Below are 26,469 nucleotides of genomic sequence, written 5' to 3' on the forward strand. Positions count from 1 at the left end.
ACACACTGATCGGCAATGTAATTAAATCGAATGTCTGACAAAATATCGAAATCAAAAATATCGAAATACAAAAATATCGGGACAAAAATATCGAAGTCAAAAATATAGGAATCCTATCCCTAACAAGGTAAGTACAAAAATATCGAAAAAATAATATCGTAGTACAAAAATATCGTATTTAAAAATATCGTTTTTTTAAATGTATTAATAATAATGTAAAAATAATTATAAAATACATATAATGTTACAAATATTAAATAAAAATATTAAAACATAATTAAAAATTTAAAACTAATACATATACATTTAAAATAAATTAAAAACTTAATAATGTAATGTAATTTTATATTTTTTAATTTCATTTAATTGATTTAATTTAAATTAATTTTATTTTTACCCTGTACGACTGTACCCCAAAAACCCAAAACTGACCCTGAACCCTAAAAATACCCCTTTACCCAAAAACCCAAAACTGACCCTGAACCCTAAAAATTCCCCTTCACCCATGAACTGAAAACTGACCCTGAACCCTAAAAATACCCCTTTACCCATGAACTGAAAACTGACCCAGAACCCTAAAAATACCCCTTTACCCAAAAACTGAAAACTGACCCTGAACCCTAAAAATACCCCTTTACCCATGAACTGAAAACTGACCCATAACCCTAAAAATACCCCTTTACCCAAAAACTGAAAACTGACCCTGAACCCTAAAAATACCCCTTTACCCATGAACTGAAAACTGACCCATAACCCTAAAAATACCCCTTTACCCAAAAACTGAAAACTGACCCTGAACCCTAAAAATACCCCTTTACCCAAAAACTGAAAACTGACCCTAAACCCTAAAAATACACCTTTACCCAAAAACTGAAAACTGACCCTGAACCCTAAAAATACCCCTTTACCCATGAACTGAAAACTGACCCTGAACCCTAAAAATACCCCTTTACCCAAAAACTGAAAACTGACCCTAAACCCTAAAAATACACCTTTACCCAAAAACTGAAAACTGACCCTGAACCCTAAAAATACCCCTTTACCCATGAACTGAAAACTGACCCAGAACCCTAAAAATACCCCTTTACCCAAAAACTGAAAACTGACCCTGAACCCTAAAAATACCCCTTTACCCAAAAACTGAAAACTGACCCTGAACCCTAAAAATACCCCTTTACCCATGAACTGAAAACTGACCCTGAACCCTAAAAATACCCCTTTACCCATGAACTGAAAACTGACCCTGAACCCTAAAAATACCCCTGTACCCATGAACTGAAAACTGACCCTGAACCCTAAAAATACCCCTGTACCCAAAATTAATTAATATTATTTAATTACCAATTAATTATTAATTAACAATAACAATAAAGTAAATATATTAGCACATTTGCTGTAATTAATTTAATTTAATAATTAATATTATTTTGCACAATTAATTAATTAAGAATAACAATAAATTATATATAAAAAAATTACTATAATTAATGTAATTAAATAATTAATAATAATTAATTACCAACTAATTAATAATTATAAATATGTAAAAATTATAATAATTAATTAACTAATTAATAGAAATTAATGACCAATTAATTATTAATTAAAATATGTACAAACATATATCAATTAATTAATTATTATTAAATTACTTCCCACCCTATTCCCCTATAAACCCATAACCCGCTACAGAACATATTTATCTATTAATAAATTAATTAAAAATAATTAAAAATTAATTCTCAATTAATTAATTAATAATTCCTACTAATTAATAATTAATTTAACATAATTAAATTACTTCCCACCCTATTCCCCTATAAACCCACAACCCGCTACAGTAGTAAAAGACAATATTTAATAAAATAACATTAAAAATAAATAATAAAACATAATAAATACAATATAATATACACTAAATTTATTTAAAACTTGATATTAGTAACATCAAAGTTATTAATTTCGATATTATTAACATCGATATTTACAACTTCGATATTACTGATATCATGCCAATATCGATATTTAGACTGTCGATATTACTTACCTTCGATATTTTTGTATCTCGATATTTAAACTTCGATATTTTGTCTTTCCGATATTTTATTTTCGATATTTTGTCTGTGTACCAATTAAATCTTCCACTCCTTATGCATCTTACCTTTGCCACCTGATTTCTTTTCCACTTTCCCCATCTGATACCACAAATAGTTTTTCCTCAATCTGTGTCTAGAAATGCAGAATGCAAGTAGTAGACAGGTTGTTGGACTTGGCCCTTTTGGCAGGTTCACCCCGAAACTTTTTGCATTCTCCTAGCCTGTTTCTGTAACCTGGTGTTGGTGATTTTAGGCCTCTGCGCACTTTTTCACTGTGGTCCAGTGTAAAGTGCGTGTGCTCTCTGTGTATGTATGTGTGGTGAGAGTGACCTTCCCTCCCATAGGAATGCATGTAAATATGTGTGTCCATGGTAGTTTCTGGTATGTGGGTAGTTCAGGGGCGAGTTTGGTATGTGCGAACTTATGAGGATAAATGCTGCGCAATGGTGTGTGCAGATTGATTGTGTCTACTGTAGAAGTGCCACTTTTAGAAGTTGGCATTTCTGTATGCAGTGTGATGTGAATTGCCTGTCTGGCTTGTAAGTGAGAGGGAATGGCTGGTGTGCTTGGCTCCAGGAGCCAGGGTGAGTCTGCCAGGTGGGGAATAGGGAGATCTGCATGTAGATGGGAGGGAGGATTTGCACCTGGGATCTGAATAGGGCTGTGCTTTCCCTCCACAATTCTGGCCCCCGCCCTTGTGGTGCGTCTGATGTCCCTCCTGTCCAGTGAATGGAAGAGGGGAACTGAGCAAAATAAAGTGCTCAGGAGTTCCCCGAACCAGTTGTAGTTGGTTCTTCCATTGCCTGCACCTGGCAGACAAAGGAAAATGTGGTATAAGATGGGGCTGTGACCCCATGTGTCTGTTCTGCCTTGGATCCTGAGCCTGTGGGGCATGCTGCTGCTGGGGCCCAGGTTGGGCTGCCATGAGGGCTTGCCTCCCTGGGCCCAGCATGGCCCCTGGATGCTCTAAGGATTTCTTGGACCTTTTTACTTTTTTCTGTTTACTTGGCCAAGGCTTGATGAAGCCTTCCAGCGCCTGGGGAGCACTTTATTCTAATTCCCCCGGAGGAGGAGCGAGCAGGAGTGGCAGCGCGGCGCTACGGGAAGGGAGAGAGAGGGAATCCCCACCTGAGGGATTCCCCCGTGATGCGAGCCCTGCTACTGCCCACCCCGCTTATTTTAATATCTAATTGCAGGTGCCCACCCTGCATTATGGCCGCTTGTTTGGATTTGGATTTAATACAACAGGTGCCCACCCTGCGTCTGCATATTTGATGGAGGCACGGGTGCCAACCCCGCTCTCCTGCTGCTCTTAGGGTGGGTGCCCACCCCGCGTTTTCCCCAAGGAAGAAGCCTGCTCCTGGCTGCTACAGCGCGACCAGGAAGTCAGCCACATTTGCGAGGGACATGGGTGGGGCCCCGTGTGCGTCACTCCGGCTTCCCCCAACCGGAAGAAGGCAACCAGGAATACAGTTCCTGCCTCGCGGGGCTCCCGTGAGCTAAGGGAAACCCTGCCGAGGCCCGCAGAAGTCCCGGGCCCGGGTGAAGAGGACGAGGTGGCAGCGGCCGCAGATGGCAGTGCGGGGCCTCCAAGAGTGGAAGGGAAGCCACGTGCCGCAAGATGAGTGTTGCCAGTCCGGTAGTATAGAGAGCTGGACGTAGCCTCCACCTGTGGGGAAGAGAGCCCCGCCGCACGGAATAGATGTCCCCCCCCTGCGCAGGAGCCCGGAGAGTGAGGACTTGGCATGGGACATGGCAGCATCATTTCCTGAGCGGCCCCGCATTGTAGGGGGTCGCTCCAACAAGGGGAACCATGATTTCCAGAGCCTAGATGGCTCCAACCCGGGGCAAAGGTCCTTTTGTAGACCCTAGTCCCCCAGCTGCCCCGCAGAGGGCAGCTGCAATACTTGGGGGGCAAGTTATTTTAGTGCACATTTCATTTTAGAGCCCCAGTGCGCTCCATGAGGGCATTATTTGTTTCAGAGCCAGAGGGCTCCAACGATGGACATAAATATTTCCGAGAGGGCCCCGAGGAGCCAGGTTTTCCCCTGTGGTGTGGCCAAGTGGTGCCCACATTTGTACAGTTCTGGAGAGAGTCCCTGAGAGGGTCAGAAGCGGCATAGTGGTGCCATGCCTCATGTGGAGATCCCCAGCTGCCCAGCAAGTAGTGGGCAGCTGCACCGTTTAGGCGCAATTCTTTGGGTGACATGGATTGTGAGTTAGGAGTGAGATGCACTCCTTTGCCCCATCCCTGCACAGCTGCGCAGCACTTAGTGTCAGCTGCACTGTTTAGGTTTGCGCAGTGGCGCAATTGGATTTCGCTGCCTTGGCAGCACGCCCTGACTTTGGGGACACAGGGCATTTGAGCCCCTTTCTGAGATGGCCAGTTGTACATAGTGTCCCCAGGAGAATCATTAGCATTTGTGTCATGTTTTGCACCCCTGAGAAACTTTGCTAATAATGTGCGGTAGAGACTTCTTTTACCCCGTTCCTAATGAGGCTTGCTCCTGGATGACATGTTTTCCAGTGGAATCCTAAGGGGTTGTTCTCCCATCTGGAGTCTTAGGTGTGTATGTATCAAAGAACAGTAACAGCAACCATAATGTTTAGTTTAAACAATCTCTGTTGTTCAGGGTTGTATGACCGAACAATGCAGGGAAATACTCTGAATGTCTTTACCACACATTTTTTTACCCTGCATTTTTTTAGAACGCATTATGCTTTTACAACGTATGCTTTAATCACGCATTGTTTATATATATGTTTATAGATATAAACAATGTATTTGGGGGGGATAACCCCCACAACCCTGAAACTTTCCTTAAATACGTGGTAAAGGCATACATTGTAAAAGCATATGCATTCTAAAAACAAGCATGGTAAAACATTTATGGTAAAGGAACTACGTGGTAAAAACCTCATTGTAACAACGGTTTCCCGTTGTTTAGCATAACAGAATCCCAAATTTAACTATATTGCAGGGGGGCCTGCAGATATTGGAAGCAGCTGGCAGACATGACCTATGAGCCAGAGCAGTTTCTGCCATCTACTGACAAGCATGTAGATAGGAGTGCAGGTGATGTGTTAAATGCCAAGGCTTACTAATAGCACTTGCTGTGCAAAAGAGAAGGACGATGCAGATAAACCAGAAGGAAGGTGCCCCCATGATGAAGTTGAAGACAGTTGCTGAGGCCCAGCATCATGTCTTCCTTCCTTCACACAAGAGCAGGCCCCTCCCATATGTGCAGACATGCTATGTGTCCAGCATAAGGCCAAAGGTTATGTCCATTATCACTTGAATAGAGATAGAAAATTGGATATGGGGGTAGCTTGCTGAAGTACTTGAACTCTAGAAGCCTATAGAGGACTTTCACAATGATTGTATGAAGTCATCAGTGGTGACTTTTTAACACTACAATATCCCTGTTACCCACAATTAGCATCATGAACATTTTGTACTTCACAGAAGACAGCTCCTTTGTAATAACACTGTCTTCCCAAGCTTAGCTAGTATTTCAGTGAGATGTAGGTGCTTGCTATTTGCTGTGTGTGGTTGCCTGGTATTTTGTAGGTGGACTTCTGGGGGTATTGCTGGAATTGGTTGAAATACTGCTGGGTATAGATATGCAGCCATCAGACTAATAGGGAAACACCTTCAAAATGTTTTGCCATATAATTACAGGTAGCTGCTGAAAACAAAGCTTAACATGAACATCAGAAACTAATATTTAGTAGTAACTTGGAAAACCAAGTAAAAGTAAAGGAAACCAAACTTGCTGTCAAATAAATATGTTTCAAATTTCAACCATGGGCATACAATGGCAGTGTGTTTTATAAGACATCACTCATGGAATGTAAGTATTCATACACTATCTTGTAAAAGATTAAAAAGTATTTCAAAGAGAGAGGAAAAGAGTGTCTGTACTTTAGTAAAGTGACTTCAAAATAAAGCCGAGCTCCTTGAAGCAGTGGTGATATTTAGTTGTATTCATAATCCCTAGGTTATATTGAGGAAGCATGCATCATCCCATGCCCATCAGACTGTAAGTTGAGTGAGTGGTCCAGCTGGTCTCGCTGCAGCAAGTCCTGCGGGAGTGGGGTGAAGGTTCGATCCAAATGGCTCCGAGAAAAACCCTACAATGCTGGAAGACCCTGTCCGAAGATGGATCACGTTAACCAGGTACTGGTCTGATTTTTTAACTTATGGTATGTGCACGGATCTACTGAAGAAATGTGTTACCTAGAGAAGTGTGGCTCAATGATTAGAGCGGCAGACCCTGATGCAGAGGTCTAGCCTGGGACCAGGGTTCAATTCCCCGCCTCGGCGGGTCTTGAGCTCAAAAATTCCATGGACCTGATAATTCTCGCCTCGGTGCCTATTCCAATCATGGAGTCCCACTCTGCAACTCTGGGCAATAGCTTGCTTAATCTCCACAACGGCCCCCACAACGCTAAGGATGCCTGGCCTCCACCTTGGGGGTGCCCAGGAGTGGACACCTCACAGGGAAAGCCAGGATGGGTTCCACAGCGGTATTCGTACAAGCGCCTTGAGACCCTTGCGGGTGAGTAGTGCGCTATACAAGTATCAATTTACATTACATTTACAAATTGGGTAAATTATAGCTCCTACGAGGCAGAGGATTTCACCTCAAGGAGCAACAAACAAGATTTAACCTATGATTCGTATCGAATCCACTGGGGAGGGCATGCGTGGAACACCGTGATAGTTTTCATAAAAGAAATACGTTTGTTGGACATGCATTATCTTAGATACTAGTACAAACTGTAAACAAAGCTTTTAAATTTAGAATCTTGGAACAAAAGTATTATTGTTATTGTTCATTATTTCTATCCTTGGTGAGCATGCTTTTGAAGTAAGTTGCTTTTCATCTGTGGAATGTATCTTAAGCAGTTCTGGAAAGTAAAAAAAATAGCATAATAAAAAGTAGTTGGGCTATGGAGTTTGCACTGCGAATGTCTTAATAGGTCTCTTCTGCTGTGTTAAGAATTGTAACAAAAATTGCTTGGACCTCCATGAAGTAGATATTCCTTGGAAGAAGGTGTGGGGTGCTTTTAAGCACTTTTAATGAGTGCTCATGAACTGTGATAAAAACGTCAGTAGCATGATGCGCAGAAAAATTAACCACATTTCATCCTATATGATATGGCCTCAGTCCCTTATTTCAAGAGCAAAATCAAGGCATCGGCTATGAGGGAAGCCTCCCTCCTCTCAATCTATGCGGATCTCATTCGGACAGCACAGGGCAAGACACTCTCCAAGTCCAGCTTATGAGAAGTCATCCAGTTAGGATGCTTTTTTCATTTTTTTCTTTGATTGAGTAAAGGACGCTTTACCCCTTTGGCATATACTTTAAATGTACAGTGCAGTGCAATAGCTTCATTTTATATGCTCCAGTGACACCTTACTTACAGTAAATTTGCTATCCATGTTCAGTTGTTAAAGCGTGTGAATCCATGCGTGTGTGTGCACACACACATATGTTTGGCAATGTCCCCTGTAGTTTGAGCTAATAGAAATTATGTAGGAATCATCTGGAATAATTTCCAGCTTCACTATCCTCCTCAGTACATTCAATCAGGGAAAGATGACACACGGTTTGGTACCTAAATAGAAAGCACAATTTCAAATTCTGATGTGGTGCAAAAACAATTCAATTCTACCTTAGGCTTTTAATGGTATATACTTCTATGTTCACAGGGTCACTAGTTTCCTGCTAATTATGAATGCTTATGTATTAGGAGAGGTTATACTGGAGCTGTTAAATACTGATACTGTCGGATGTGGTAGTACATCATGCGATGTTCCTGCCAAATTTTGTACTGTAGATGAGGAGATAACATAGTAAAACTGCATGCCCCCCCCCCCATTTTGCTTTGTAAAACCGTCCATGTACAGGTGTTTTTTATTGGGGTGTGCGAAATTTGCGTGATTGCACGAATTTCCCCCTAACTTATGTGAATTACATAATTATGTAAAATGCAAATCTACGATTTTGTGCTATTTTTTAAGTGAAAAATGCATGCTCAAGTCAATTTTGGAGCAATGAAGACACCACAAATAACAGTCCTTTACGTTCTGTTTTACCATGCATTTGTTGTAAATTTTACCATAAATGACACATTCGAATTGTGCATTATTAAGCAAAGTGACATAATGGTGAAATTTCAGGAAATATGCATAACAAGCATAATGCAAAATACAGGAAACTTCACCAATTCAGCAAATTACTCCAGCATAATTTCACTGAGGCCCAGACCTCGTATTTTCCCTACACAAAACAAAACACATCCATGTACCTGAGTTGTGATTAATGGCTGTTAGAAATGGCGTCTCTAGTTGGCAGAGGTTAGCACCCTTCCAAGTAGGGACCATCCCTCTAGTCAGAGTAAGTCAGATACACACCCTAAATGAACCTGTGCTCACCATCTGGCAGCTTGGCGCGGAGCAGTCAGGCTTAACTTAAGAGGCAAGTATTTGTGTACCACTAAAATGACAGTAACTCAATGAAAACACCACGAAAAGACTCCACACGGTTTAGAAATATAGAGAATATTTATCTATTCAAAATAAAAAAAATTGACCTACTCAAATTTTCATATACCAGAGCAATGTGTTAATGTAGCAGTGCTCCAAGCGTGTGCGTTATACTGAAATCCTGGGAGGACTAGCACACTACCTTTATATCAGTTATGGTAGTATGTCCAGCAGCGCTTTTCCTTGTAGAGCAAAAGGCTGTTACTGGGTTTTGCAGGATCCAAAAGAATGGCAGAGAGAGGCACTGGATCAAATGTGGGGACCACCTGGGTCCAGTTGGACAAGAGAAGAATTAGGAAAGTTGACCCCAGCCCTGCACCCACAGTACCTTTTGATTCAGTTTGTAGCCACTGGGCGGGGAACCACGCTGCTGCAAGGCCCAGTGGGGGCCATAGGGCAATCAGCTGCAGACGCCTTAGTGATTGTGGAGGGGGTGCCTAGCAGGTGAAGGTTGTCAGGGCAGTCGTGCAGGTGACGCTGGAGACTCCCACAGTGCGGGTCTGTAGACGCATGTAGAGGTGAGCACACTGCTCTTCTGTGCACGTTCAGCTGCATCGACACTGCTTGTGGTCTCCACTGGTTTCTCCCCGAGGGCTCCTCACAAGGGAAGGCGCCTGACTTCTGCGCAGGTGTAGGAATATCTGCTCTCGTGGGGTTAGTTGTGCAAGAAGGGGGGTGGGCTGCAGTGAATGTCTTGCTGCAGTACCAGCTGACGATAAGGAGTGCTCCTGCACCGCAGAGGTTATTGCTGAGTGAAAGGTGTGGACAGCTTGTTTCAGGCAGTTTGCAAGGTCCTTGGTGTTCTTGGGACCCAGTGGGACCAATGGGGACATGCCAGCAAGCCCTGGGAGACACTGTAGTGGTCTACTTGTGGTTTCTGTAGCAGGGCAAAGGTCAGCAGGGTAGTTCAAGTAGGCTGAGCAGCAGTCCCTTAGAACAGTCAAGTGCAGCAAGATGGCAATCCTTCAGCTTTTCAGCCTTTACTCCCACGTAGTTTCTTTCAGGTTCAGTGGTGTACTAATTTGTACGTTCCTAAAGTGCCTTTGATGTAGGGGTGCCTTGGAAAGGCGTACAAAACTGCACAAGTAGCACAAGCCCAGTCCTGGCTCCAGACTGCTGATTAGCCCTTTGTGCGAGAGCAAGACACAGCCCATTTGAATGTAAGTGTGAACCACTTTGCCCTCTCTCTGCCCAGGAAGGCTATCAGTATGTAGATGAATGCATATGTGTCTCCTGGCGTCCACCCCTTCTTGTGTTTTTGGCTATCTAGAGAGTATGAACAAAGGTGTAGCTGTCACCCTGGCCAGATGTGAATTGGAGGTAGGATGCAGGAGTAAAGTAAAGAGCAGAGAAATGTCCACTTTCTAAAAGTGGCATTTCTAAAATAGCAGTGATAAATCCAGTTTTACCATTAAAGAGGGTTTATCATTCCTATTCCAACCATACCAAACATGACAGAACTACTCCTTTCTGATCAGGAATTACCACTCAAAAGTATATAAGGGGATTCCCAATGCTGGCCTATAGAAGGAATAGGCCTCACAGCAGAGAAAAACGAATTTAGGTGTTTGTCACTGCAAGGACATATAACTTAAAAGTATATGTCCTGTATTTTAGGTACAGAGCACACTGCAGTTAGTGCCTACCTTATGGATGACTTATGTATAATGAAAGGGGAGTTTAGGGCTTGGCAAGTGGTTTTAAATGCCAGTGCGAGGTGACACTAAACTTCACCACAGGCCTTGCAATGGCAGGCCTGAAATAGGATTGAAAGGCTACTTGAGTGGGTGGCACGAATAGTGCTGCAGGTCCACTAGTAGCATTTAAAGTACAGGCTCTGGGTATATCGGATACCACTTTACAAGGGACTAACAGGCAAACTAAATATGGAAATTGTGTATATGCCAATCATACCATGTTTTAAGGGGAGAGCACATGCAGTTTAACACTGATTAGCAGTGGTAAAGGGCCCAGAGTCCTAAAGCCAATAAAAAGAGGGTCAGAAAAATAGGAGGAGGAAGGCAAAACTTTTTGGGACAACCCTGCAAAAGGGACCAGGTTCAACAATGACCAAATGAGAAGTTAGGGTTATGTGTTGTGGCCGGCAGTATCTTGGTATCTAATTAGTTAGTGCATGGTGCTAAACTAGAAGCCTTTAAGGTTTATTTTCTTCATCACCTCTTAACTATAGCCAAAGTTCACACAATTGGGCTCTCCCACCATCTACATGCTTGTGGCCAGTGGAAGCAATGACATAATCCGACAAATCCAAGCTGCTGTCCATTTATCTGAACTCTTTGACCAAGACACACATTATTGTCCTGCCAACCACGCTAAGCATGAGTTGGCGATAAAATCAGCACTGTATACACTTCTGGATGTATTATTGCCCTATTAACAGATATACAATTCAACATGAAAAATGCTATTAAAATATTTTCCATCCCTAACAATAATATTTTAAAAGAGTTTTAGTATTACACGAAGTCTTTTGTTGATGGTTAAATTGTTGTTTTATATCATTATAATAAAACGAAGACTATTAATAATTGAAGAGTAGATTGGTTATATTTGTGGTTTAGGAAATTGTTCTAAATTAAGCACAGTGTAGCACTGCTGTCCTCTAGAGGCAAATAACTGTAGAGTGAACCGGTGCAAAACCCTGGTGTAGAAACACAAAGTCAACTGTGGGGACTAGAGGGTAGAAAACCATAGAAATGGTGCATGTTTAGACAAATTAGGCCTGATTCACAAAGATGAACCTACACTTTTGTGTAAGCTACTTTTTGTTTTTGGATTCACAAATGAATGTTACTTTAATAGTAAGTGTACAACTGCGGAGAGACCGCAGTCAGGACAGAGGACTCTGCACATACAAAGATACCACAGATCTATCTTTTTATGTGAGGAGTTCTCCGCCCCAACTGTGGAGCCTGTTCAACATGCTGTTAAAACGGAGTTTGTGAGCACCAAAATAAATGTAAAGTTACAAAAAGTTGTAATTTTACCATTGTGAATCAGACCCTCGATCTTCTAACTCGCTGATGATGGGGGCTTTATTTTCTAGTTGGCTCCAGACCACTTTGAGCTCAAGGTACATACACAAGTCATGGGATAATGCTTTGCTGAACCAGTGATGAGAAGCACATATTCTATCCAACAAGGGAATGGCATTCTAGGAACATCTACTGTCGAATATGTCACAAACTGAGGAAGAAGCCTCAAAAGGATCCCATGTGGCTTGGAATAAAGCAGGAAGTACATCCAAAAAGGGCTCTGATGGAGGTGGCATTTTGGATGACGAATTGATCAACAATTCCCAACAATTATGTTCTTGTTCTTATTCTTATTCTAATTTTCATTTTTAGACTCATTTTTATTGTTAGTCTCATTCCTATTCCCATTTTTCTTATACTTCTTATTTTGTTTCGATTTCTCATGCTCATTCATATTCTTATTTTCTTCCTCATTCTTAAATTTATTGGGGCAGATTTATGTCCGACTTGCGCCACGTTTACGCAACGGCGCGGAAACGTGGCGCATCCCTGCGACCTATTTACAACGTGACGCATCTAGGCAGATGCGTCACGTTGTAAAGCCCTGCGCCACATGAAACCTGCGTCAGGTTTCATGTGGGCATTCTGTCGCAGGGTGGGCGTTCCCTCCTAGGAAAGCCCCGTAAAACTGACGTAGTGAAATCTACAAGATTTCACTGAGTCAGTTTTACGACGCTGCTGGGTCAAATCCTTACGCCTGCTTGAAGCAGGCGTAAGGAGTGACGCACCACGTTATGTATGGGTGGCCTCTGTACATTGCAGGAGTTGCGTCGCACTTGCGACGCTACTTCAGCAATGCGCCGCCCGTACACCACAAGATGCGTCACGCATCTGCCCTTCCTTGCACCACGGTGCGGCGCATTGTAAATGCGGCGCATCTGTGGTGCCGCAAGGAGGGAATTGCGTGACGCATCAGTTCTGGCGCATCCCTGCTGATTTGCAGAGATGCGCCAAAACTCACAAATCTGCCCCATTATTCTCATTCATACACTTATTATTCCCATTCTTATTCTTAGTCATATTTTTATAATTCTGATTACAAGTGTTATTACAATTATTCATGGTATATGGTACGTGTTCAATCCTTATATTTGCTTGAGGAAATTATTGTTAGAGAAGCATTTGTTAATTAAAGCATATTTTGAAATGATGTAATGCATTTATTATTAGTATTAAGTTTGGCGGTCTTGACAGACAAACATTTCAGAAATCCTTAGAAGTGTAGAAATATACTTCCATTATCATACGTTCTGACCACTCCTCATATTTCCTAATTTTTTTTTAAATGTTTTTATTTCTGCATCAATTCCATAATCATACAATCTTTAACACGTCAAACACATGATTAACACTCCCAGTATGCATTTGTATACATTGAATACACTTTCACAACGCAGTTTTCGTTTTCCAACAACTTTCCCATTTTCGAAACTCTCCCCATCCTCAGATCCCTTAGCACTTACTAATCATACGTCCATTTTTATCCTTGCCAATGAAGCACATTCAGTTTTGCAAAATTTATGTAACATCCTATGACAACCTCCTTCCATCAGAATTACGTTTCCTACATGTGAACATATTCTGCGTTCCTTTAGATATGCCCGGGGTAGTTTAACAATAAGAAAAAGTGTGGGACTATCGAAATGAAGTGGTCGTACCCCAAGTAGCCCAATAGTTCTGTTACTCCGCCCTTATATCCCTAATCCGAATCTGTCTCCGCCTGTGTTTCAAAGTCCAACAACATGGCATTCCAGTCTAGGGATATATGTGTCTTACGGAGGCCTCTACGCTCCTCCTGCTGCAGTTCCACTCCTTCCGCTCTTCCCCACCGTGTCACCTCTTTATGCCATTCTTCTATGTCTGGGGGCCTAGCCGATTTCCATCTCATCGCTATTGAGCGTTTCGCTAAGAGCAGAGCCATATCCACGAAGCGTGTGGCGGGACTCCTTTTCATTTCCGTGTGTCCTAGTCCCAGTATACTGTATAGTGGCGTCGCATAGGGCCTGCCAGGTGCAATTCCTGTCAAGTACCTGTGCACTGTTTCCCAGTAGTGGCCTAGCTTTGGGCACTCATATTTCCTATTGACTAGGAAAATTGATGATTGTCTTTGTTTCTCAGATGTCGCCTGTGATCCCTGAGTCTATCCTTTGAAAAATCTGCATTATAGAAAATCAACAGGTACAGAGATTGGGGAAAATGAAATTTCACTTCTAAGTTTTTACTTTTTTTCTTCTAATGGAAAATATTTTGAGTACCTCTTTTTCCTCATACCCCCTTCTCACATGGTTGTTATACTGTGCCGTTCTCAGCACTTTCATAAACTCCTGTGTAGTGAAGGCACTAATAATGGGTGTTGATATGCAGAAAGATGTGACTCTGTGGGTGTTCACATCACTTGCATGAACCACACAATTATACTTCCTTTAACAAGTATAGAATTCTAGCCTCTGTAGCGCCTCCATGCAAAAAGGCTAATATATGAAAATGTTTCAGTAATTTGGTGCCACCTTACCGGAGATGACCCCCAAAGGCTGCGGGTGTACCACACATTCTAGAAATGCTATTCCTACTATTGGGGATGCACACACCTCCACCTCTAAGTGTCACTTGCAGCTTATGCATTAAAAACCGAACGGAACTCATTTTCACTACGTTTTGTAACAGCGGCTTACCTCTAGTGGTTTGTGTTGAAGCTCTGACCTGGGCATGTGCAGCATCAGGCTGCAGTATTTAAAGAACTACAATCAGGGGCATACCTCATGTTCCAGCGGCCCCTGCAGTGCAGTGGGGACCCCAAACCTTCAGCTGGGCCCAATCAGCCCAAGACCAATGACATTCCATGAGTTTATGGAGACTCTGAGGCTCCTCTTATATTCTTCATAGGGGGCATTATTTTGCCTTAACCCACTAGCCACACTGTGTGTCTGCACTGGTGGCTCACCAAAAGCAAACCCATCCTAGTGTGACTGCAGTCGGAAGCCAGTCACTATGCCAGTTTGCTACAACATTCACGTGATGTACTTATTATTCTTAAGAATTCCTCAATCTCTCCTCAATAAAAGTGCAGTAGAAGTTAAGGAGGTAATTACGCAAAATAATATTGATGGCTTACTTCTGCCTGAAATTACCACCACTGGGTTTGGACTCCCAACAGTAAGGCCAAGCCACTGACCAATATAGAACTGAACAACTGCCAATACTATAACCTAAAATACTTCTATAATCATACCCGCATATTGGAATTTAACACAGCATGGATCCAAGACTTATAGTTCAGTCTGAATGAATCTTTTTGTTTTATTTCTATTTCTCAACACATTGATTTGTTTAAATTCACAAAATTTTACATTTTAACCCTTTAGGTGCTGCCGTCGGCCAATGGTCGTCACGGGCACTACCTCCCCAGTGCTGCTTGCGACCGCTGGACGTCCAGTTCAGCACTGGATAATGGACAGCGCAGCACTGGGGAGGTCTATTTACAAGCTCCCAAGGTGTTAAGCATCTACATCACTAATACAAAAGTCTTACATTAAAAAACAATCAATCAGCTTACATATTCATAGTCATTCCATACACACTGTCACTCGCCCTTGTCAAACATTCAGACAAATCACTCTCACATACACAGCACCAGATATTTATTTACAATTCGTTTCTAGTATGACTTTTTACAATTCTTTTCACAAGAACCATAGCAACCAATTAAACAATAGTATTTTCTAATTTCATAAATTTGTATCCATATTTTTTGAATTTAGAGTTCTTATGGCTCAACAAAAAACGGTCTACGCGTTTCAAACTCCGACTTGCTATGGAGTTCTCATCAGGACCCAAAGTCTGTGAAAAACAAAAACAAAACCCTTTTTTACTATAGCGCCTAGGCATGAGTTGCTCTCCACTTTTGCCTTTAATATCTGCCTCTTACCTTTTTCAATGTAAGCCTGACTCTACATACCCGACGCTGAACACTGAAATGAAAAAACGGGTAAAAAAACACATAATCACTACTTGGAGCAATCCAATCCCAGGTTTCACCACCATCATACCTTGTCAAATGATAAAGTTACATCCAACACACCAAAACAAGCACCTAAATATCTCTAATTCTGGGGTCTCCAACCTTTTCTGTTTTGAGAGCTACTTATGTTCAATAAAACACATTAACAGCTACTAAAATTATTAGTGCAGTATAATTTCAATTTCTTTATATGTATATTAATTCAACCAAGCAAAATCTTTCTAATTTAATGAGCTGGGCTAGACACAGGTGAGCTACTCAGAGTTAGCTCAAGAGCTACAGTAGCTCACGAGCTACTGGTTGGAGACCACTGCTTAACTGCTGCAGGTGACCTAGGGAATGAATGCGTAATTGTTGTTAATGTGGCCATTCTTATTTGCAACGTACTCACAGGAGGACTTAAGGATGAGTTAATGGGGGACTTACTTGTTTCATTTTCATTGTCCCCTTAGAACTCTCAGTAGATGCGGGTGCACGGGGCAGACCTGATATCCAATAAAAAACTTTTTGAAGAGATGTTCTCATGGTCGCCGATTTACTTAATACTTCAAAGAAACGAGCTCGGGGTTTCAATACCTCTGTACGCCGCTTATAGACAGACCGATTCGAACGGAGTCTCCTTCGATGACGTCTTACGGAAGCCTGCGGGGCTGCTGGTAATTAACATAGTCCGTTTCTGGTATAGAGGATGATGGGCAATATAGTTTCGAGTAGTTGAGGAGTTGGTTGTTCGTTTACGAGTCTAATTAAAGTGCGCAATGATGTTTTTACATGGAAATTAGCGTATGTATTTATCATAACAATAATGGAATAAGGGCGCCTGGAGACCGCATGATTAAGCGGACCTATAAGCTGCGGGGCTACTGATGATTGACATAGTCCCTTCCTGGTATTAAGGATCATGGGGAATGTAGTTTTGGCAAAAATCTTCTTGCATGGAAATTAGCGCATATCTTTGTCATCATGAAAATGGAGTGAGAGCGCCTAGGGGCCGCATGATGAAGCGGACCTCATATAGTGGCCACATTTTATACGATGTGTGGCCCTTCTTTTGACTGCTAATATTGGTAACAAGGTAGTCTACCTAAGTCAATGACAGCATGTATAGCGCACAATGACCATTCTCTCCTTCAAGGTCCATAATGGAAAGTGTCAACCATTGGGACCACTAATGCGTCGTAGGGGCTCGTCCTTCGATCGCAACTATATTTCAACTTTGATGGTGAATTACTTAAGAGGTCGATGAAACAGGCTTGGTGGACTCCTCGTGAATGTCTCCTTGAAAAAAGAACAAAAATGAAATGGACAGAATTGTATGTATTTCCACGTTCTGCCGCAATTCGAATATGTTCAAAAAAGTCATCACTCGCAATTGGCACTTAGTAAAAAATCAGCATGAAACATTGAATAGTGTTCCGTTGTTTGCTTTTAGCAAAGATCGCAGTATTGCAAATCAATTGGTACGGGCGGCACTCCCTCAAAAGGATACAGTGTCAGTGAGAACGTTTGTAGGTTTACCTCCCATACAATGACACCACAAATGTGGGACTTATATCTGTTGTTCAACCACAGAAGAAGGTTTTGTTTTTGAACACAACAAGATCTTCTGGAAACATGAATCTTTTTCTAATTGTAAGTCACGTTACGTGGTTTATGGAATAAAATGTCCTTGCAACAAGTTGTATATTGGCAAGATGAACCAAGAAGTAAGAACAAGAATCACGCGACATAAATCAAAAATTAAAAAGAATGTTCAAACGGCCCCATTAGTCAATCATTGCGCCTGAACAATCATACTGAAAGTGATCTAAAATGGACTGTCATTGCAAAAGTTGAACATGATATTAGAAGTGGATACCTCGATGCAAAATTATCCAGAAGAGAAGCGATGTTAATTGTCAAATTCAATTCCGCAGTTGATGGACTAAATGAGTTAACGGAGATCTACAAACTAAATTTAAATCATGTTTTGATTGCAATCTAAAATTACCAGGTTCCATAGGGTCGAACAATCCATAAACCCTCAGATGGGCAAAATGATGTACCACCCAAAGGGTTCACCGAAGGAGATATTAGTCCTAGATACAGATGCGAAGAATGTATTTCATCATTTTAAGAGAGACACGGGGGTAGTACTAACCACACATCCAATTGAAATATAGTTGCGATCGAAGGACGAGCCCCTACAACGCATTAGTGGTCCCAATGGTTGACACTTTCCATTATGGACCTTGAAGTAGAGAATGGTCGTCGTGCGCTATACATGCTGTCATTGACTTAGGTAGACTACCTTGTTAGCCATATTAGCAGTCAAAAGAAGGGCCACACATCATATAAAATGTGGCCACTATATGAGGTCCACTTCATCATGCGGCCCCTAGGCGGCCCCACTTCATTTTCATGATGACAAATATATACGCTAATTTCCATGCAAAAAGATTTTCGCGTTCGTAAATGATCTATCGACTTTTTAATTAGCCAAAACTACATTCCCCATGATCCTTCATAAAAGGAACGGACTATGTCAATCATCAGTAGCCCCGCAGCTAATAGGTCCTCTTAATCATGCGGTCTCCAGGCGCCCTTATTCAATTTTTGTTATGATAAATACATATGCTAATTTCCATGTAAAAACATAGTTGTGCACTTTAATTAGATTCGTAAACGAACGACCAACTCCTCAACTACTCGAAACTATATTGCCCATGATCCTCTATACCAGGAAGGGACTATGTTAATTACCAGCAGCCATGCAGGCTTCGGTAAGACGTCATCAAAGGAGACGCCGTTCGAATTGTTCTGTCCATAAGCGGTGTGCAGAGGTAACGGAACCCCAAGCTCGTCTCTTTGAAGTATTAAGAAAATCCGCGACCATGAGAACCTCTCTTCAAAAAGTTTTTTATTGGACTTCAGGTCTGCCCCGTGCACCCGCATCTACTGACTGTTCTAAGGGGACAATGAAAATGAAACTAGTAAGTCCCCCATTAACTCATCCTTAAGTCCTCCCGTGAGCACGTTGCAATTAAGAATGGCCACATTAACAACAATTACGCATTCATTCCCTAGGTCACCTGCAGCATTTAGAGATATTGAGGTGCTTGTTTTGGTGTGTTGGATGTAACTATATCATTTGACAAGGTATGATAGTGGTGAAACTTGGGATTAGATTGCTCCAAGTAGTGATTATGTGTTTTTTTACCTGTTTTTTCATTTCAGTGTTCACCGTCGGGTATATAGAGTCAGGCTTACATTGAAAAAGGTAGGAGGCAGATATTAAAGGCAAAAGTGGAGAGGGACTCATGCCTAGGCGCTATAGTAAAAAAGGTTTTTGTTTTTGTTTTTCACAGCCTGTGGGTTCTGATGAGAACTCCATAGCAAGTAGGAGTTTGAAACGCGTAGACCGTTTTTTGTTGAGCCATAGGAACGCTAAATTAAAAAAATATGGATACAAATTTATGAAATTAGAAAATACTATTGTTTAATTGGTTGCTATGGTTCTTGTGAAAAAAATTGTAAAAAGTCATACTAGAAACGAATTGTAAATAAATATCTGGTGCTGTGTATGTGAGAGTGATGTGTCTGAATGTTTGAAAAGGGCGAGTGACAGTGTGTATGGAATGACTATGAATATGTAAGCTGATTGATTGCTTTTTAATGTAAGACTTTTGTATTTGTGATGTAGATGCTTAAAATTTAAAATTTGGTGAAATTAAACAAATCAATGCATTGAGAAATAGAAATAAAACAAAAAGATTAATTCAGACTGAACTATAAGTCTTGGACCCATGCTGTGGTCAATTCCAATATGAGGGTATGATTATAGAAGTATTTTAGATTACAGTATTGGCTGTTGTTCAGTTCTAAATTACTTCTGCCTGAGACATGGCTAATATATATCTCTAAACCCATATATGTAGTTCCAAAGTGATATAAAATCTAATTTCAAATAGGCATTCAGAGAGGGTAGGAGACAGTGGATCAACCATTTTTAAAGAGAATTAAACTGTATCATATGAACCAGTCATCACTGTTAGAGAACTTACTATTGTCATTAGTTTGAATAACTACATTATGTTAATTTTTCTCAAGACCCACATGCCATATATGATTAATTACCCTTAAGCTAATTAGAAATGATTAGATCACGCCTTAGCAACTGTGTTTTAACTATTGGATTGATGATACTGAAGGGAATCGAAAGGTTCCACATTTGTATGAATTATTGCCATCCCATAACCTGATACCACACTTGCAGCCTTTCACTCAAACAAAAGGTCATATGTGGATCAGATTTGGATTTCTCATTTATATATTAAAGAACTCCAAAAACATCCCAGCCCTTGGCCATTTCATCATTGTTTTGTGGGAAAATCTTAGGCATGTGAACCAATTCTCCCTCAATAATGGGCAGCCACTCAGCAGCAGAAGACCATCAGCTTAGAAGAAATAGTTAGTGATTTAAAAATGAATATATATGTCCTTGTTATGCTTTTTTATGATCTAGTGAACCAAGGTGTGCATTAGTGGGATTTTTTTAACTTTCTCAGCCTGTAAAGGCATTTAATTTTCCCTTGAAAAATGAGACAATGTGCATGCATATCAAGTTGAAATACTACCTTTAGGGAAGATTATTCTTTTTGCATGATTGCTGCCATTTTCTGTGAACCGATGCTACCTGATTTTGACAATATGCACCTTGTCTCTGCTAAGCAGGCTCGAGTGCACATGTTTTGACCCAAAAACACGTTTGTGACGGAGGAGTCCATCGGCCAAACTCTAAATCGTGCCTCGACTCTTACTCAAATATACAATTCTAGCCACAGTTCTGCAAGTGATTATAACATGAGCACTGGGATATACAGACCGGCTCCTGGAAAACATCCTCATAGGATTTCAAATTTCTTGAGTAGGATTGTTATTTTGTAAACTATTTCTGCAAGGAGCATTATTTGTGTAACTCCTCACATCTGTTCTGAGCAATTAGGGACCACCTCCAGTCTCGAGTTTTTAGCTAATAACAATAGTTTTTTAGCATGAGGATTATTCCCTGTGCCGAACAATTTGAAAATAATTAGTCGAAAACCAATGACAATTTTGGGTTTTGGCAGACCAGAACAACTCCATCCGTATATGCCACATAAGGACCAGTTTTGCCGCCATGCATATTATTTTTCTAACCCCAATGTTTTGAAATGCACGTAAAGATGCTAAGTACTTAGAATATGACATTTCTATAAAAGAGATAACAAATGTTTCCTGCACTTTCTGTATTTTTATGACATGTTGCTTTCTTGCAAAGTCTGGCATTTGTGAGCAAGAGTAAACATGCATATATTGTCAAGCCCTCTTATATAGGGGATGAAATGTTCCTGCCCCCTGCCATACAACATAAGGATATCACGTCACTGAGAATTTCCTAGAACATAGAAAGTATGGAGGCCAAAGGCCAATTTTGTTTATAAGGTTCTGGAACTCTGAGGTGACTTGCAAAATCCACGATTGAAGGGCTTGCCATCACCGTTCCCTCAAACCACTTTAATCCTTGGTTCGTTGCACTTTCATAAGAAACAGAGAGCATGTTTGTAAACATGAAGAATACATGTAGAATCTCTAGTGCAAAATGAAACACATTAAAAAGCTGTTAGATATTTGTTGCAAAGATATATTAGAAATGGTTTGAGATTCGTTTTTCTTTTAAGTTGTAGTGGCTCGGAATGTGTAGAAACATAAATCAAGATTCAAACCTTTCTATAACTACCTTAAGAATGCAATAAATAAAGGTGTTGCCATACATTTCCCCTTTCTGATTATCATGGTATCTAGAAAAACAGAGCAGTAGAAAGAAAACTCATTTTACACAGCTCCTTCTATTATGTTCTGTTACTTGAGTTTCCTTTCCGCTTGCCTGGTGGCTATTTCCAGGAGCGATTTACCTGGTAACGCCCAGTAGAATACTGAGATTTAGTTCAGCGCATAAGGTCCTGATTCCCAGAATTAAACGAGTAAACTGCGGTGGCAGAACACTGACCTTCCAGGGGAGACACTTATGGAACTCCCTTCCTCTTGCCCTCCGATCCCAATACAGCCCGCAGCTATTCACAAAGCATCTAAAGACTTGGGGGCAGATTTATGATGACTGGCGCATCCCCAGGGATGCGCCAGTTATATTGCGCCGCTGCTCCGCCACCCATGGTGCGCCGCATTTACAATGCGGCGCACCATGGGGCAAAAATGGCACAGATGCGTGACGCATCTGTGACGTGAAGGTGGGGCATTGCTGGAGTTGCGTCGCAAGCGCGACGCAGCTCCAGCAAGGCTCGGGGGTGCCCTATCTGACCAATGCTGCGTCAAGACCTACGCCTGCTTCAAGCAGGCGCAGGGTTTTGACGCAGCATTGGGCTGAAAGTGACTGAGTGAAATCTTATAGATTTCCCTCAGCCACTTTTGCGAGGCGCACCTGCCCCGGAACGCCCACCCTGCGCCGGAACGCCCACAAGTGGCGCAGGGCTTTACAACGTGACGCATCTGCCTAGATGCGTCACGTTGTAAATGGGTCGTAGGGATGCGCCACGTTTAAGCCGCAGTTGCGTGACGTAAACGTGGCGCATTGCCATCATAAATCTGCCCCCAGGCTTTTTCCGCCAGAAAATAACAAGGTCTCTCAGACCTAATTTGGTTGATGCTCCTCAGTCCTTGATCCACCTAGCGCTAGGACACCTTTGAGTATTGCGCGATCTATAACATTATTTCATTCATTCATTCATTGGCTCAGGCAGCAGGCACTGTGACATCAGTTAAATTTAGAGGCTATGTGCTTTAATGGCTTCTGAAATTCCTGCAGTCTAATAGAGAGACAAGTAGATGCCCATAGCGTTAAGTGGCACAGGGACATCCCTCACTGTGTGTATAGCAGTAGCCTTGCTTTCTTGAAATTAAAACATCGACAAGGAAATGCAAATCGGAACAGACAATTTATATTCTGTCCTGAGGGTGAATGTCACAAGAGGAAATGTTAGAACAGATCATAATATTGAAGTGGTGTGCATGGTTTCGACAAGTACAATTTACCCAACCATTTAACTTGGACTGAGGGGTGTGATATTTTAGCTAATGTAGTCACATTTAATAGCAGTGACTTAAATCTGTTCTGTAAATTCTGAGAGCCAAGTGATAAAATCTCTGTTTAATGGATTCATCACAGTGAAACTCGGAAGAGATGCATCAGGTCACCTTCAAATGAATGCTTGACATGGGCATTGCTTTATACATACGTAGTTGCATTATGTTTGACATATTTCAACATTTTTGCTAACATTACTACTTTTCAGTAATTCGCCCGGAACTCCAACAGTATGCACCACAGTCATACATATATTTCTGGGGGTATGTCTTGCCCTACATTGCTGGATTTTTTGCATTGGAAATTCTGCCCTTTTTTTGAAGGATGAAATGTGCAAATGCATGTAAATATTTTTTCTTGTTTCTCTCTACATATAAGTTGTTTTCAACGGGGGGCAATAACGCATTTTAGACCCCCTAAACTGAGGGATGATAGAGAATTATTCACAACAAATGTCCGCATTTACTTCAACATGCTATGCTATTACAGGATTAATCAGCTGAATCTAAAGCCGGGAGCAAGCGGTGTGCATCCACAATTATAGATTCAAATGGAACAAAATTTGTGCCGAGGCTCGGTGTCTTTCCACATACACATTCCGTCAAATGCTGCCTAAAGGATTTGGATTTGCAAGGAAAAGTCGGAATTTGTCAAAATTTGCCATTTTGACGTGTGGTAAAACCGCAACTAGATATGAATACCCATTTTGACCTTTCAAATTAAAAATGGTGCGCAAAATCCACACTGTAGTAAACCGAACCATGTGTAATGGTTTCCTCCAGATATTTTGTCTCCTAGCAAAAGTTGTGGGATTCACAATGCACAATTTAGTGTATGTGTCCTAACTAACAGGGAATGTGAATATCCACATAGCGGCAATTTACAAGTGGTATGCTAACTGCGTGGAAATATCACTGCAACTGCAATTACCGGCATGGTGCAGTATCTCCCCACTGTTACTGTGCCTTCAAGAGATAATGACCCAGTAATGGGAAGCAACAGGTAGCCCTATTATCACTGCACCACTTTATGCACATATGCCCATATTACTGGGCTATTTTCCAACGGTGAGTTTCACCTGCTTTTGGCAAGTGGAACTCAGCCCCTGTTTCAACACTTAGATTTACTAAGAAATTGCACTGGGTTTATTTACAACTGGGGCCTTTTGTTAATTTGGGAATTCCTTTCCAGTACAAAACGTTATTTATGGTGGAAAGAAGCCCTAAAGATACATAAAGTATCATGACGGCTGCTCGTGATTGATTTCCATCAAGGGGCATACCCTGGGTGCTACATGGGCTTTCCTACACTACCGCACATGGGGCATATTACCAAGGGCCTTATCGCCGCTTTAGCGGGAATTTTTCTTGCTAAAGCGGCGATAATTTTATCGCCCTATTACCTATCTGTTGCTAACACCAGTTAGCGACAGCTAATAGGCGATAGTGGGCATTTAGGGGCCCACTTTGCATGTCAGCGATAATTATCGCTAATGATATGCAAAGTAGGCGTGCCATGATGTTAGCGACTGGAAACAGTCGCTAACATCGCTATCCCCTATTACCAACTTTTGGAAATAATCGCGCTAAGCGCGATTATCTCCAAAAGCTATCGCCTGCCCAGAGCAGTTCTTAGCCATGTTATCCAATGGTAGGTGGATAACATGGCTAAGAGCATTTGCTCGGTAATGCATGGATATCGCTGACTTTTCAGCGATATTCATGCATTTTGGCCGATTTTTATCGCTTAGGAGATAAACCTTGATAATATCAAGGCTCCTAAGCGATAAAAATAGGCGAAGCTCGGCGATATAATTTTGGCCGCTAACCAAGCTTAGCGATATTTTTCGCTTATGCTTGGTAATATGCCCCATGGTTTCTTATGGAAAGCTCTACATCGAGCACTTGAAGACAGGGATTTGCATTACAAAAAATTGCTCTTTGAGTCTGCCATTACCTTGGAGAAATGCCTTTATTTCCCCACACCTTTCCAACGTGTCATGTGTGCTTCACTGTATATCACACATTCAAAGTGTGAAAAGTGATAAACTATGTGTAATCATAGTTTTTTTTGTACTGGAAGGGTTCATTCAGTCAATTGGAATTTGCTAATATACACATTGTTTTAGCATGATGGAATTTCAGCATTTGCAATGTAAATACAATTTGTGGGTGTTTCTGGATGAATATGTGCTGCAAACAGCAAGGGGTATTCGTAGACTATGACATGCCGGGGAATGTTCATGTGTAATACCAATATGATATGTACACATTCTATAGTTTGAAGAAGGAGTTCATTGCTGGCTGTGTGTTGAGTTTACTCTGATTAAATAAACTCTTTTCAGGAATTCCTGTGAACATCCGTATTTTATTACAACAATATAGTAGTGTTAACGCGGGATTTCTGGTCTATAGTTATAGATCTAGATCCCAACTCAGGTCGACTGAACCGTTGGTACCTGTCATTGAGTAAAAGGCAATCCACTACTAGGTCAAACAGTTAAGGACTTACACCACTCTAAAGAACCACTTACTAAGAATAAGTTTTAAAAGTTTATTTCAAAGCCAAAGTTAACTGGAGATACAAACATCTCAAAATAAGGTTCAAAAGATATACAGGTATCAATACAAACAGGAATTTTCTAAATGTTCTTAATCGGCAGAAGAATATCACCAAAACCAATTCCAGAATCACTAAAGTTGCAAGAATAGACACAAGCTGTAGCTTGGAAGTCATTTACAGAAAGGAAAAATTCAGGTTAGACTGTCCCTACACTAGACTAAGTGACATCCCTACTTAACAAGTTCTTAACCTAAAAAGGTGTCAGCCGTGGTGACTTCCAAAGAAGATCACACACTTCCCTTACTCTTCGTTATGAATCGAGGTTTCGCAGTTAACCTATCTGCCTACCCATCCGCTCTCTTAGGTTCCTCAGATCATCTGCCCTAACTCCACCCAGGGGTGCTGTCCCTAATTCAAAATCACATTTACAATAGAAACGCCCCTTAGAGACGCCCCTCACGTGGTGTTGGTTCTGGTATGTTCTGTGCTGATACTCCTCTGGACCCTTCGTTAGAGTTGACCTTGCTTCCCAGGCTCCTCTCCGGCAGGCCGGTGCCCCCCAGGAAATTCCTGAAGACTCCTCCAGGCCTGTGCCTGGTTCCCGAGACAAAAGTCTATTCATCACTCTCTTGATTAAAACCCCCTCGCACCTGCAAACTGACACTTGTACTGTGGGCCCCAAATTCCGACCTCCACCGTATTTTCTAAGTCGTAAACCATAGAGCAGGCTCCACAGTTTGTGCCTAACACGACCTTTCTCTAACGAGCACATGCAGATCAAAGAAACAACTTCTGTCTATTCAGGCCTTTTGGAATTACATGAAACGGGCCTATGCACTCTGCAAACCTTTAACTTATTTATCTAAACAGTATTCTATCTTATTACACAAAATGAATATATGAAACACTTCTATAAAACATATATTTCAGTTCTATAAGCAACAATACTTTGAACCACAATAACATTAAAATCCATGTCACATGAAAGTGTAACAGCATCTTTCGTTTCCTGTGAACTGCCATGTGGCCTACACATCTCCACGTTTAGCAGAATTACATTT

At 41.4% G+C, this 26,469-nt stretch overlaps 1 protein-coding gene across 1 annotated transcript in view; it reads left to right on the forward strand.

The window, feature by feature from the left end:
• The window catches only part of THSD7A (thrombospondin type 1 domain containing 7A), a 1,031,465-nt gene that overhangs the window by 860,685 nt on the left and 144,311 nt on the right, over window positions 1-26,469 (forward strand). Inside the window, exon 14 of the mRNA XM_078663785.1 lies at window positions 6,098-6,276. Coding sequence (XP_078519911.1) covers window positions 6,098-6,276 — 179 coding nt within the window. The remainder of the gene's footprint in view (window positions 1-6,097; window positions 6,277-26,469) is intronic.

The sequence above is a fragment of the Lissotriton helveticus genome, chromosome 10, assembly GCF_964261635.1.
Source record: "Lissotriton helveticus chromosome 10, aLisHel1.1, whole genome shotgun sequence".
Classification (NCBI taxonomy): domain Eukaryota; kingdom Metazoa; phylum Chordata; class Amphibia; order Caudata; family Salamandridae; genus Lissotriton; species Lissotriton helveticus.